This window comes from Suillus bovinus (genome assembly GCF_016758785.1).
Source record: "Suillus bovinus strain UH-Sbo-P2 chromosome Unknown EDB93scaffold_106, whole genome shotgun sequence".
NCBI lineage: Eukaryota > Fungi > Basidiomycota > Agaricomycetes > Boletales > Suillaceae > Suillus > Suillus bovinus.
Window position 1 is genome coordinate 35,751 of NW_024542162.1, and position 13,838 is coordinate 49,588.

Consider the following 13,838-nt stretch of genomic DNA (forward strand, 5'->3'; position numbering starts at 1 on the left):
AACACACATTTTCATACTCACACATCCAATGATGTGAAGCGGGGTGACTGAACAGTTCATTGACAGAGACTGTCGCGACTGTGACCCTTCGATTGGTCGACATGTCATGGAGGTTCTTCTGGATGTCGGGCAAAATGGCTAAGACATTGCACACAGGAATGCTGATTGCAACATCTAGAATCCGGTCAGTTATGCACTTTTTGGCGCCTTCGTCCTCGAGCGGACAGGTTAAATGATAAGTGCCCAAAGGCATGGGAGCTACTGCTACTGCTGCTGCTGGGGGCAAAACATTAGTGGTTTTTTTTGCAGATGACAATGAAGACGATGCTTCCACGCTCGTGATCAGCGTGGGCTGTATTACTATGGGTATTTTGGCTACCTCCTTGCCTTTGCTAGATGTCACTTAAATAGCTGGGGAGATGATTCCTTCCTCAACTGTTGGCTGGCATGATGCAGGGCCTGGTTACAATCACATTTTACTAGGAACAGAAACACCATTGAAGCGGACGTTCTTCTCCTTCGCGTTAGCTTTCACGCCATGCTTCTGTTCTACCTTTGCCTTTGCATAAGCTAGTGTTAGAATAACTGAGAGTTCAAAGTCAATGCACTTGATATTATTGTGTGAATAAGTAAAGTACTATACCTGAGAGTTCAAAGTCAATGCACGAAGCATGTAAGACTTGTGAACTCTGCACCATGGGCGAGTCTATGTAAACAAATATAAACAATTCCTAGTATGGTATGTGTCCTCAAAGTGTCCTTGAAGTCCTTGAAGTTATCTACTAATATAGTAATGTCCTTGAAGTGTCCTTGAAGTCTTCGAAGTCTTAGAAGTCTTCGACCTATCTAGTGTGAAGTCACCACACAACTAACACTCCCCCCTGACTGAACACATCTCTAATCTCTAACAACTCCCCCCTCATCTGTGTATTCCCATCATCCTGCAAAACAGTTCCACCTTTGGTCGACTCAAAGACTTTGTCAAGATGTCAGCTGGCTGATCAGCTGTGGGCACAAAGATAGGCGCAATTATCTCTTTGTGAACAACATCTCTGAGCCAATACCAACTAAGATCCAGTTGCTTCATCCTCCCGTGGTGTTCTGGGTGTTTGGCAACAGATATGGCGCTCTGGTTGTCTATTCTAAGTATGGATGGTGCAGTGGTAGAGAATCCCATCTCCTGCAGCAAGTTTCGCATCCATCGGATCTCCTTGCCTGCTGAGACTGCAGAGATGTACTCTGCTTCAGTAGTAGATAGTGCTACAATACTTTGTAGCTTAGAAGACCATGAGACAACTCCAAAACCAATCTTCACCAAGTATCCACCAGTGGAGCGCCCTGTGTCCTTGCATCCACCATGATCAGCATCGGAATAGGTTGAGAACAGTTCGGTGCTTGATGGATCAGGCGCATAAGTGATCTTGTAGTTGGCAGTACCTCTGAAATAGCGAAGCAGGTGCTTGACAGCTTGCCAGTGAGCTAATCCTGGATTCGAGTTAAATCTGGCAAGATAACCGACAGTGTGGGCAATGTCTGGTTGAGTTGTTGTTGCCAGGTACATCAGGGCGCCTACTGCAGCTAGGTATGGTACAGTCTTCATGAACTGGACCTCTTCAGGCATCTTGGGACTCTGGGAGTGACTGAGTCGAAGGTTGGGCTGCATGGGAGTGGATATGGGCTTGCAATCAGCCATGCCAAAATGCTCGAGGATGTCTAGATAGTACTGCTGTTGAGATATGGTGATGGAGTGCTTAGACCAGTCTCTGTCTATCTTAATGCCCAGAAGCTGAGTAGTGGGATCAAGATCACGAAGCTTGAAGTGTTGGGAGAGCTCCTTGATGGTGCGGTCGATGGCAGCAGCAGATTTCGAAGCAAATGTCATGTCATCTACGAAGACTGGCAGAATGATCCTTACATTGTCCTTTAGATAGATGTAGATGGACGCATATGAGTAGGACTGAGTGTAGCCCAAAGACTCGAGCACAGAGCGCATTTTCTGGTTCCATCTGTTGCCTCCTTGCTTGGTGCCATATATGCTCTTCTTCAACAAGCAAACCATCTCTTTTGCATCTCCTTCAACAAATCCCTCAGGCTGCTCCATGTAGACGTCGCAGTCCATCTCCCCATTGAGGTAGGCATGAGATATGTCTATAGAGCGCAGGTGGAGGTCGTGAATGGCGGCCATGGCTAGGACGACTCTTATGCTGGACATTCTGACTGTGGGCGCAAATATTTCGAGGTAGTCGAAGCCAGGTCGTTGGTTGTAGCCTTTGGCCACTAATCTGCCTTTGTAGCGCTCTACAGATCCATCAGCATTGCGCTTCACCTTGAACACCCACTTGCAGCCTATGACCTTCTTTCCAGCAGGTCTGGGAACAAGTTGCCAAGTGCCATTGATGCTGTGGGCATTCAGCTCCTCCTATGGCAGCTTGTTTCCACTGCTCCGCATCAGGGCGCTTCAGAGCTTCGGAGTAGGACAGCGATTCAGCTGGTGAAGCTGCAGAGAGGACAATCTCATGGCCAAGATCCACGTCCTCAATCTCATCATCGACATCAGAGTGTAGTTGGGCTGAAGATAGATTCCACCACTCTCTAGGCTTGGTTCTATTGCGCCTGGGCAGTCTGGCTCCGATGCCAATGGGAGAGGGAGGTCTAGGAGGTGGAGATGATGGTGGTGATGGAGTTGGAGACGAGGCTGGGACTTGAGGAGGATCTGGATCAATATTAGGCACTACAGGGGCAGCAGGAGGCACATCTGGAGGACCATTGCTCCCCCCATGATCCTGATACTCATCAGAGCTGGATTCATCATCAGCATCTGAATCGTCAGATATTTGGAATATCCTTTGTGTCTATGGAATAGGTGGGACAGTAGGGTGAGTTGGTGCAGGTGTAGGGGCAGTAGGGACTGGTATCGAAGGCTCAGTAGGTCGCTTCGAGAGGGGGAAATATCTTTCATCGAAATCAGCCCTTTCTGATATTACTGTCTTCTTAGTGGTGGTATTGTAGAACTTCCAGCCCTTGTAGCCCTGAGGATACCCAATGAACACGCATTTCTCCATGTGAGATCCGAGTCCTTCTCTCTTGTCCTTCTGGACATGCACATAGGCAGTGCAACCCCAGACTCGAAGGTGGGAGACATCTGGCTTCCTTCCATGCCACAGTTTGTAGGGAGTGGCACTTTTCACTGCGCTTGTGGGGCATCTGTTCCACACGTGCACTAGGGCACCTAGAGCCTCGCCCCAGAATGCTTTAGGTAGGCCAGTTTCATCCAGCATGGTGGTGATGCGCTCAGAGAGCAGCCTGTTGGCTTGCTCTGCAACACCATTCTGCTGAGGACGTGCTCGAACTGTGTGCTGCCGTTCTATGCCACAGGAGTTGGTGAACTGCAAGAAAGCATTGCTCATGTACTCTCCTCCCTTGTCGTCCCTCAGGATCTTGATTTTTCGCTCTGACTGGTTCTCAGCATAAGCCTTGAATGTCTTGAAGGCCTCAAAGACATCAGACTTTTATTTGATGGGTAGGACGAACCTAAATCTGGAGTAGTCGTCTATGAAGGACACCCAATAGCAAAATCCTGAGAAGCTGGGGTGAGGGACTTGGTGCACGTCCGTGTGGACAAGCTCGAGAGGCCTGGAAGCGCGCCATTCAGAAGGAGGGAAGGGGTTTGCATGCATCTTTCCAGCTAGGCATGGTTCACAGATAGGATCTGGTGCAGATTTCGACTCTATGGTCATCCCAGTGACAAGCTTCTCCCTTATAAGCATCTTAATGCCTTCTAGGTGATGGTGAGCGAGCCTCCTGTGCCATAGGTCAAAGTCTAGGGGCAGAGTTGCAGCTGCAGATGCATATTCAGTTAATGCAACAGTAGAACCATTCAGGAATGCAGCATTCGAGTTGCTGATGCTGGCTACAAACAGTGGGGTACCAGTGGGGCGTTCGAAGGACATCTTAGATGCATTAATGAGCACAGTGAACCCCATGTTGCGAGTTAGATATAGGACAGATAGTAGATTATTTCGCAAATCTGGTACATGAAGGACTCTAGTGAATTCTACAGCTTCGACACGCCTCCCATTAATGACTGGACTGAATACCACTGTGCCCTCACCAGCTGAATAGACTATGTTGTTGTCTGCGAGCTTGATAGGGATGCATTTGGGCGCATAATTGCGCAGCCAGTGACGATGGGGGGTCATGTGAGAGGTAGCACCTGTGTCTGCATTCCAGTCAGCATGTGAATCGAGTTGCAAGGGACAGAGTGGATGGGATGGGTCAAAAGTGCGAAGACTTGCATTACCAGCAAATTCCATGACCTGTTGGGCGCTCTGGGAGGTGTTCTGGGCAGTGGTTGAGTTGGAGGCGGGTGCAGCGGTGTTGGGAGAGGGTGTAGACGCTGCAGACGATGATTGGGACGCCTCAGAAGCCTTGTTAGCGCTCCTTCCACCTTTTCGACCATTGTTTTTGGTCTTGCGACGATCCTTATCACCTTTAAGACTCCTGCACTTGTGGGTGCAGTGACCAGACTTCTCACAGTACCAGCAGGTGACAGAGGTGCCGCATCTACAGTCTCCAGATGCAGTAAACAGTGCTGCATTGGTCCCAGAACCTTCAGGACGTCTCCTCCTTTGGGTTTCCTCAGCCAGAAATGCTGCTTTCAGTTCCTCCTTGTCCAAGGACTTGAGTAGCATCAAAGACGACGCAAAATTGGAGTACTCCTCGCCCAGGGAACGAACCATGGTCATGCAGACCAGCTCTTGGTCGAGTTCCTTGATGGTGTAAGGCTTGGATGGGTCTGAGGGTCGAAGCTCCTGGACTTTGGACATGCCATCTTCGATCCTGGCAATGAGGGTGCTCAAGGACTCGTCAGGCTGCTTCCTAATAGAGAAGAAGTCGTCCCAGGCATTGAAGTGCGCGCCAGGACGCTTCTGGAGGTGTGTGGAAGCCAGGGTGGTCCAAATCTCGACAGGGTCATCCTGGACAGCATCGATATGGGTCCTTTGCTTTACAGAGCACGCCAGATACAGCTCCCCAGCTGCCTTGTCTGCCTTGGTGTCCCACTTTGCTGCAGCTTCTGTCTCTGTAGGTCGAGTCTTGATGCCATTGACAAGCAACCAGAGACCCTTGACTCGAAGGTAGGCCTTCATCTCACCCTTCCAGGTAGCATAGTTGGTAGAAGTGAGTTTGGTGACAGTGTGAATAGATTTCGAGTCTTCTGAGGGCATGGCGAGGGAGACAGCACAGTTTTGCAGCAGTGGGACGAATTAAGGGCAAGGGCTTGGTAGAATTCGAGGGAAGGGCTGTCTTTGCTGATTTTCAACAAAGAGAGCAAGGAATAATGGGTGGGGAGAGTGTACCAGTGGCTGGATGCGAGAGGAGAGAAAATGCGCACTATGTTGGCCCAAAGACAGTGAACTCCAGCAACAGATTTGACTGCTAAAGCGCAGGGCTCATAACCTGTTAGAATAACTGAGAGTTCAAAGTCAATGCACTTGATATTATTGTGTGAATAAGTAAAGTACTATACCTGAGAGTTCAAAGTCAATGCACGAAGCATGTAAGACTTGTGAACTCTGCACCATGGGCGAGTCTATGTAAACAAATATAAACAATTCCTAGTATGGTATGTGTCCTCAAGGTCTTAGAGGTTTGTCCTCAAAGTGTCCTTGAAGTCCTTGAAGTTATCTACTAATATAGTAATGTCCTTGAAGTGTCCTTCAAGTCTTTGAAGTCTTAGAAGTCTTCAACCCATCTAGTGTGAAGTCACCACACAACTAACATAAAGGCATCTACACATGCGCATGTGGTTGCTACTACACTTTTGGTGGCCACACATCATCGAAGACATTAAGTGGTATGCACACATGTCAGGTTTGCCAGATGTGAAAACTCCATATTCCACTGACAGTACCAATACCAGGAGGTTTGTTTCACAAAGCGCACATTGACACTATGAAGATGCCCAGAGCAGGCGGATTCAAGTATCTTGTGCAAGCGTGCTGTGTGCTAACATTGTATCCCAAATGGTGCATGCTGTGCAAAGAAAATACCAAGTCGCTAACTGCCTTTATTTTTGAAGAACTCCTTTGCAGATGGGGTCCCATCACCAAAATCGTGACTGATAACTCGCCCACATACAGACTCACAGTAGATGAGCTCACGCGAAAGTACAGGGTTCACCCGATTTGCATATTACTGTACAACTCCCAAGTGAACAGTATAGTTGAAAGATGACACCAAGATGTCTGGGAGGCCATCATCAAAGTTGCAATGGTGATGATTTGCGATGGTACCAAGTTGTTCATTCTATTTTCTGGGCCAAGCACATAACAATTTATCACGCGATGGTTCATGGCATCAAGCCTATCTTTCCATTTGATTTAGCTGAAGCAATGTTTCTCACTCCTTTGCTGAGCTGAGGTGCATTTACCACTGCTGACCTTATAGCATTGCGCATGCACGAATTGCAGAACCATGAAGCAGATCTAGATGCAATTAAGGATCAGGTAGTCAAAGCACAATTCAAGTTGATTTGCAACTTCAAGAAATGCTTTTGTGTCTCTATCAAGTCTTATGACTTCAAACCTGGCGCACTAGTCCTCATCTGCAATTCAAAAGTCGAGTACAAGCTCAGTAAAAAGACAAAGCTGTGCTACCTCAGACCAATGATGGTTGTGCGGCACACAAAAGGAGGTTCTTATATGCTTGCAGAATTAGATGGCACAATATCGAGGCCTCGCTTCACTGCATTTTGCATGATACCATATTATTCAGTGCAGCAAAGATTGTATATCCATCATGCAGATGACCAGAATAGACAATGAAAGTATGGACCATTTAGAAGCTAATGAAACTATAGAACCTGATAAAGATGAACCTGAGCACGTGCATAACAAATAGCATGTGAAGGCTCACTCATAGCATACACTCATATCCACACCCCCGCATTCCCAAAATTTTAACTCTCACTCTCGTACATATCATCCTGCAATCAAAAAGAACAAAAACATCGAAAACACAAAAACACAGTCTCGCTAGAAGTATTTACTCTCAGTTTTACCTCAGGTTTCGTCCAGTGACCTCAGTTTCTCTCTCGCATCCCATCATATACTGCATGCATTCGCTGAACATAACAAAACCACAGACTCTATCATATCATGTGTAATACCGTTGAAGATGAGGAATCTAAAATGTGGTCAAAGTTGGTGCTAAGCTAAGCAAACACAGCCAGACCCAGGCGCAAGTGAAAACATTGACCCAAGGGCAGCTAACTGGGTAAAGGGAAACCTGTCTTGTAAAAAGAGGGACACCAAACTACTAATAGAGTAATAAAACTAAGAGACGTGCAAAGTGTGAGGCGAGTGCAATGTGATTGACGATATGCAGATACAAGTGTGAAAGGGAAAGTGTGAGGTGCGCAATGCAAAGGTAGCATGTGCGAGCGAAGGCGAAGTACAAACAAGCAAGAGAGACAAAGGAGAGACGAGATGAGATGAGTGTTAACACCCCAACTAAGGTTGGCTGATGCTAATGTGAAAGTGGACAACTTATGAGTGCAACTTTAGATAGTCACTGGCAACAACAAGTAAAATTCCCTAGTATCTAAGGACACAGAGAAAGTGGGCATAAAATTGACCCAGTACATAAGTAATAGAGAGGTATAATTAAAATAGGTAAGCGGTGCTAGGCGCACAGGTCCGATGTAGTTAGCCGAACAAGCCAAATATAGTATGCAAAGTAGGTAATAGGGTCTCGGCTGCGCGCATAGCGCTAAGCCAAGTATTAGCGATGGAAAACAATTAGTCAAAATGGGAATATAGTGACAAAATGCACCAATGAACATCTAAGGACATGAGGAGGACAGGCAGACAGATATGTGGACAATGCAAAGGCAGGCGCATGGTGTATGCGAGATGCAAGTGGCTGCATGTGGAATCTGCAAAATAGTGTGTGCTACTGCACAAGACATATCCTTTGGATTAGAGCTGAAGTTTGTTAGGAAGATGGGAGAATTTGAGGGGAGTGTATGTGGAGATGTGAGTCTCTACAACAGCGGGAGACTTTAAAATCTGACTGTCCCCAGTCAGCGCATGTGTGCATTCGCGCAGATGGACTTAGAGAAATGTCGACAAGTAAGGTCACGTGATTGTGGTCCATATTCCGAAAACGAAGTGCCAGTGGTCGGCCTCATGACTTTGGGAATTAGTGTGAATGCTGACATAATTTGTGGTTAGTGCATTTAAAAGAGCACTATGTGGCAAATGTTGTTCTTCTCATCTTTCACATTAACCGCAATAATCCCTTGCATTTTTTAACATGTCAAACTTCGATCTTTCTTGTGCTTGAGGAGCTGGCTCCAGAAATTCCTGAGCCTGCGCCCATCATCGAGTCTGATGGCAACCGCGTGTTACGCCTCTGGAACGTGCTTCTCCCATCGCTGGTTGTACTGTCAGGCTTGCGTCCCAAGCTTCTTCAAGAACAATTGGAGGATATTGAAGTGTGGCTCCGTGAGTGGGCACATTTTGAGGTGAGTGGCATGCATCTTCGTGTTTCTTTGACTTCACATTGACTTACTTATCTTAGGCTAATGCACGCATCTGCACCTGTGATGCACTGGAAGCTGAGACATTGTTTTCCATAGGCAATGAAGAAAAGGAGCTCCTATGAGAGCTGAACAAGTGGGTAGGAGTGGCAAGGAAGACGGTGAGTGGATAGAAGGCGGCAGCGGAGAAGATTGTGGTGGAGGCACACACGGCTAAGGAGAAAGGGAAGGGGAATGAGAGGGAGGAGAACCCAGACACGGGTAAACCTGTGAGTGCTTGTCTATCTTTTTGTTGCATCTGGCTAACTCTTGATTCATGTTGATAGAAGGCTGGTGGGTGCATGTCCACTGGTTCAAAGATACTTGATTCTCCCTGCAAGAATTGCGTGCAGCGCAGGGTCAAGTGCACACAAGGCAAGAACACGTGCTGCGGTCCTTGTGAACGCTCGCACCGAGCATGTAACTTCAGTAAGTGGTCTTTTCTTTTCTCTTAATTGGAATGTCTAATGATTGGGATAGCTACGAAATGCAAGGCATCCGAGGCTGTGGTGGTGCTATGCAAAGTACCTTGTGTGGCCGAAGAATGTCTTCCAATGGTCAAACCGACCATGGCTGATGATGCCGACGACTCCGGCGAGTCTGAGGTAGAGGTTGAGGAACCGCCGAAGAAGGCGCACCCTGTGCCTAGGCTGGTGAAGCCTTTGCCTGTGCGTGTGGTTGCTGGACCTTTGTGGGTGAGGGCTGACAATTCCGAACTCATATGCCTTTGCACGAACAACAAGCGACTCCAGGCGGAGGTGGACAGGCTGTACACCTCGCATGAAGACTATGATCGGTTCATGAGGAACATCAACTACCAGGCACAGAAGCAGCAACAGGAGCTCATCGCCATGAGCAATTGCCTGTACACATTTTCGGATGACTGAGGGGTGATGGGGCAGGAAATGGATGAGGTTGTTGCAGGGCAGGAGCATGCTTGGAAGTAGATAGACATATATAGCCTTTTCTTTTCTCTTCTGTGTGCTATCTTTGTGCACATACTATAATCTGCCTCGCCTCACGTGCTTATGTGCTGTATTATACTTTTCCCATCTTCGCACATTGTACAATCTAGTGGTTTCGCATTGCACCAAATATGAGTCCGTGTAATCTTCGTGTGAAGTCCTAGTCCCCATCCATGTCCAAAGAGTCCATTGGGCCTGGATATAAGGGAAATAGGAATTGTAAGTGAGAGTGACATAGATAGAATCAAAAGAGATATATTTTAGTGGTGTAGGCATGATCACATGAGCTTCGCGCTCAACTTGTCTTCTTCATTGGGCTGTCTGGGTCTATTCCTGCTTGGGGCAATTAGGATGATCAAGTAAGGTCTATATAAAAAGGGGCGCTGTGCGGCTTTGCACATTCAAAATAGAAAGTCTATGTGGATGGTTATGCGTGTGTGAGTCAAATAGGAGAACTTATCTGTATATACTGTTACGGTTATTATGTGTGATGTGCGCAATATGATACAGTCTGTGTTTATGTTATGTTTAGTGAATGTGCAGGATATATGATGCGATGCAAGAGGGAAACTGAGGTTGCCGGACAAAACCCGGGGTAAAACTGAGAGTAAATACTTCTAGCAAGACTGTGTTTTTGTGTTTTCTTTATTTTTGTAGTGTTTTTTGTTCTTTTTTGATTGCAGAATGATATGTACTGGAGCGAGAGTCAGGATTTGGGAATGCAGGGGTGCGGATATGCGAGTACGCAATGAGCGAAGCTTCCATGCGCTCGGGTTTGTCTTCATTGGTTCTATGGTTTTGTTAGTCTCTAAATGATCTATACTTTTGTTGTCTATTCCAGTCATCTGGGTGATGGATACGCGATCTTCACTGCACGGATAATATGGTATCATGCAAAACATGGTGAAGCAAAGCTTCGATATTGCACCATCTAGCTCAGCGAGCATATAAGAACCTCCTTTCATGCGCCACACAACCATCATTGGTCCGAGATAATGCAGCTTGGTCTTCTTGCTCAGCTCGTACTCAAATTTTGAGTTGCGGATGAGAGCTACCATGCCGGGTTCAAAGTCATAAGACTTGATAGATGCGTGAAAGTGTTTCTCAAAGTCACAAACAGACTTGAATCACACTTTGACTACCTGATCTTTAATCACATCTAGATCGGCTTCGCGCTTCTGCAATTGGCACGTGCACCATGCTATAAGGTCAGCGGTGGTAAATGCACCTCGGCTTGGCAAAGGAGCGAGAAACATTGCTTCAGCTAAATCAAACAGAAAAATAGGCTCAACACCCTGAACCATAAAATAAGGCGATAGGCCCGTCGCATGATGAATAGTGATGCGCTCGGCCCAGAAAACAGAATGAATGACTTGATACCATTGTGAGTCATCACCATTGCAACTTTTGATGACGGCCTCCCAGACATCTCAGTGTTGTCTTTTGACTATACTGTTTGCCTGAGAGTTGTAGGGCGAGATGTGAATCAGGTGAATCCCGTACTTTTGCGCAAGCTCATCTACTGCGAGTCTGTATGTGGGTCCGTTATTGGTCACAATCTCAGTGATCGGACCCCATCTGCAAAGAAGTTCTTCGAGAATGAAAGCAGTTAGTGTCTTCGTGTTCTCTTTGTGCAACATGCACCATTTGGGATACGTTGTGAGTGCACAGCACGCTTGCACGAGATACTTGAATCTGCCTGCTCTGGGCATCTTCATAGTGTCTACGTGCGCTTTGCGGAATAAACCTCCTGGTATCAGAACTGTTGGTGGAATATGAAGCTTTTGCATTTGGCAAACCTGACAGTCATGGCACGTTCGCATTGTAACGATGGTCGCGGTGTTGGGCTTGGAACCACATATTTTCATACTCACATCAACACCTGAAACATATGCACACATGTCCGATGCACTTCCGCACATGTCTGAGCCACTCCGCATCGGACCTTTGGACATTGCATCAGCCAATTGCACTTTGTGCGCATTTGTCCATCCCATGTCCTTGTCCTTCCAAACTAGCCTCACTAGGTGCGTAAATATTCCCGTGCACATTTCCTGACATTTGGACCACATTATTACATATCCGCAGCACCTCGTGTCTTATTACATAGGACATTGGACGCGAAATATATCGCTACTACCTTCGCCTATAGTATTCCAGATTTCTATGTACTTACTTAAATACTCTGTAGTGACCCATAGCAATTATCATCCAGTAGTCAGGAGCTGTTTCCCGACTCTGCGTATCACCCAGAATATTCTCGTAGTTCTTAGTTGCATTGCGAAATATTACCATTCATTCACTGTCATACTCTGTCACTCATTATACTTGCACATATCGCTCACAATCCAACACTTGTTGTAAAGTTTCTGACCTATTATCGTGAAGTCCGAAAGTCCGAAATCTCGGACATTGCACTTTGGCTTCGGACATCGGATAAGTACCCTCAGACATCATCGGATTACCTTCGGACATCGTTTCGCAGCTTCAGATATTTTGTTATTTGCATTACTGATGCATTTTACTACTAATACCAATTAGCAATCCCTTTAGGATCGAACGCACTTGCTGTGCAAGTATAGCAGACTAGGTCATGCAAAGATCTACCTAAATATGTGTTGACTACATAGTACAATTTCTGCTGAGCCCAGCAGAGATTTACTCTTTACAACGTGGTGAATAGGTCCTTGTCATTGGCTGTGGATGAAACAAGTACTCGGATGTGATACCATGTATGAAGGCAAATATGGAGCACAGAGCAAAATAAAGTAAGAAGGGTAGGTAGGCCAGATGACTCTAAACCATTGTCTCTGATGTATACAAATTCCTTTACCTCACTGCAGATGATTTGTTCTCCCTGCCTTCCTGTTTAATGCTCCTAAGAACTCCTGATGAACTGCCAGGGTGGGTTCAGCTCCCATTGTCTTCGAGTAAGAGAGTGGTAAGTGGTGACCTGCACTGCCACTTATTGAGATGTGTCTTTGAGGAGTGTTTCTTACTAAAATTGGGTCATCAACTGTTATTTCGAGTTTGGGGGGAAGCATCACTGAAGGTTGATCGCAGACGGCCTGTGCTATTGATGAAACAGATGAGTGGTGCACTTGCTTTGGGGTTGGAGAGTAGGTAGGGTATAGAGGATGCACAGCATCAAAGGGTAGAGGTTAGAACATGGTGAGCCCTTGCATATTGGGGATAGATGAGCAGGTAATGCAAAACTGTTTCTGCAGTGTTTTCACAGTGCAGGCAGTTGGGGGAGGGGCTTTTGCTGATGTGGTGGTGGTGTTGGTTGAAGGAAATGTGCTTGGTGCGGAGCCACATGAGCATGCTAATATGATGTTTTGGTAGATGACTAGCAAGAGAGATGAGCCAGAAGCTTGCCCAGCATTCAGAGGACTCACATTTTTGCACTTGTTTTAGTGCAGAGATGCTGCAAGGGAGTACTTCTTTATGAAGGTAGGGCAGGAGTTGTCTGCTGGGGCTGCACTCAATTTGGCTGCGTTCTTAGCCTCCTGGTCTGCTAGTTCATTACCCTCCACACCATCATGCCCTGATATCCATCTAACCGTAACTTCAAAGTGATGACTGCGGTTTTCTTCCTTTAAGCTTGTTATCAGTCTGTGAAAGTGATCTATTAAATAGTGGCCTGATTTAGTTGAGAAAATATCACCAGATTTGATTGTGGCTTGATTGTCAACAAAGATAGAGACGTGGTACTTAATATCATCCCCCATAGAAAGTAGTTGTGCTGCTAGAGTGAGACCAACCACTTCAGCTTTGTATACTGTGTGATTGTCCATAGATCCCAAGTGATAATGTAGAATTTTTGGTTGCTGTTGACTGTTGCGCATTAGGACTGCCGCTGCACCCACTTTACTGTCTATGCCCAAACCATCAGTGTAAATCTTAATCTCATCTGTGTTGTCGTCATGGTCTTGGATAGCAAGGTCACGAGATTCAGCAATGGTGGTACAGTATGGAGTTCGGAAACTGGGGGGGCGTCTATCATGTGTAATGGTCTCCATGGTGGTCACATTGAGATTGGTGGCATGGTATAGATGGTGGAGGAAGGATCTGTGGCATCTAACATATCACTTGGCCACTCTTTGCACTGGCATGTATAGGGGATGTGATGGGGGGTGCACTGCTAACCAAATGGCTACTTGGTAGTATATGTTCTGGAGTCTGTGTTTGACAGGAAGTAGTTTGGTGTGCACTTCCAGAGTGTCAGTCACTGTTGAACACATGGCCCCCATGATACTTAATGCGGCAATGTGTTGAACTCTAGCTAGGTG

General features: G+C 46.5%; 1 protein-coding gene across 1 annotated transcript; it reads left to right on the forward strand.

The window, feature by feature from the left end:
- Window positions 1–7,883: 7,883 nt before the first annotated feature.
- EDB93DRAFT_1255935 (uncharacterized protein) lies at window positions 7,884–9,468 on the forward strand (the record flags this gene model as incomplete). The annotated part of the gene is made up of 6 exons (XM_041453868.1): window positions 7,884–8,036; window positions 8,084–8,132; window positions 8,235–8,527; window positions 8,716–8,811; window positions 8,869–9,010; window positions 9,062–9,468. 6 exons carry the CDS (start codon window positions 7,884–7,886, stop codon window positions 9,466–9,468), a joined length of 1,140 nt encoding a protein of 379 aa, XP_041302056.1.
- Between the last annotated feature and the right edge of the window lie 4,370 nt (window positions 9,469–13,838).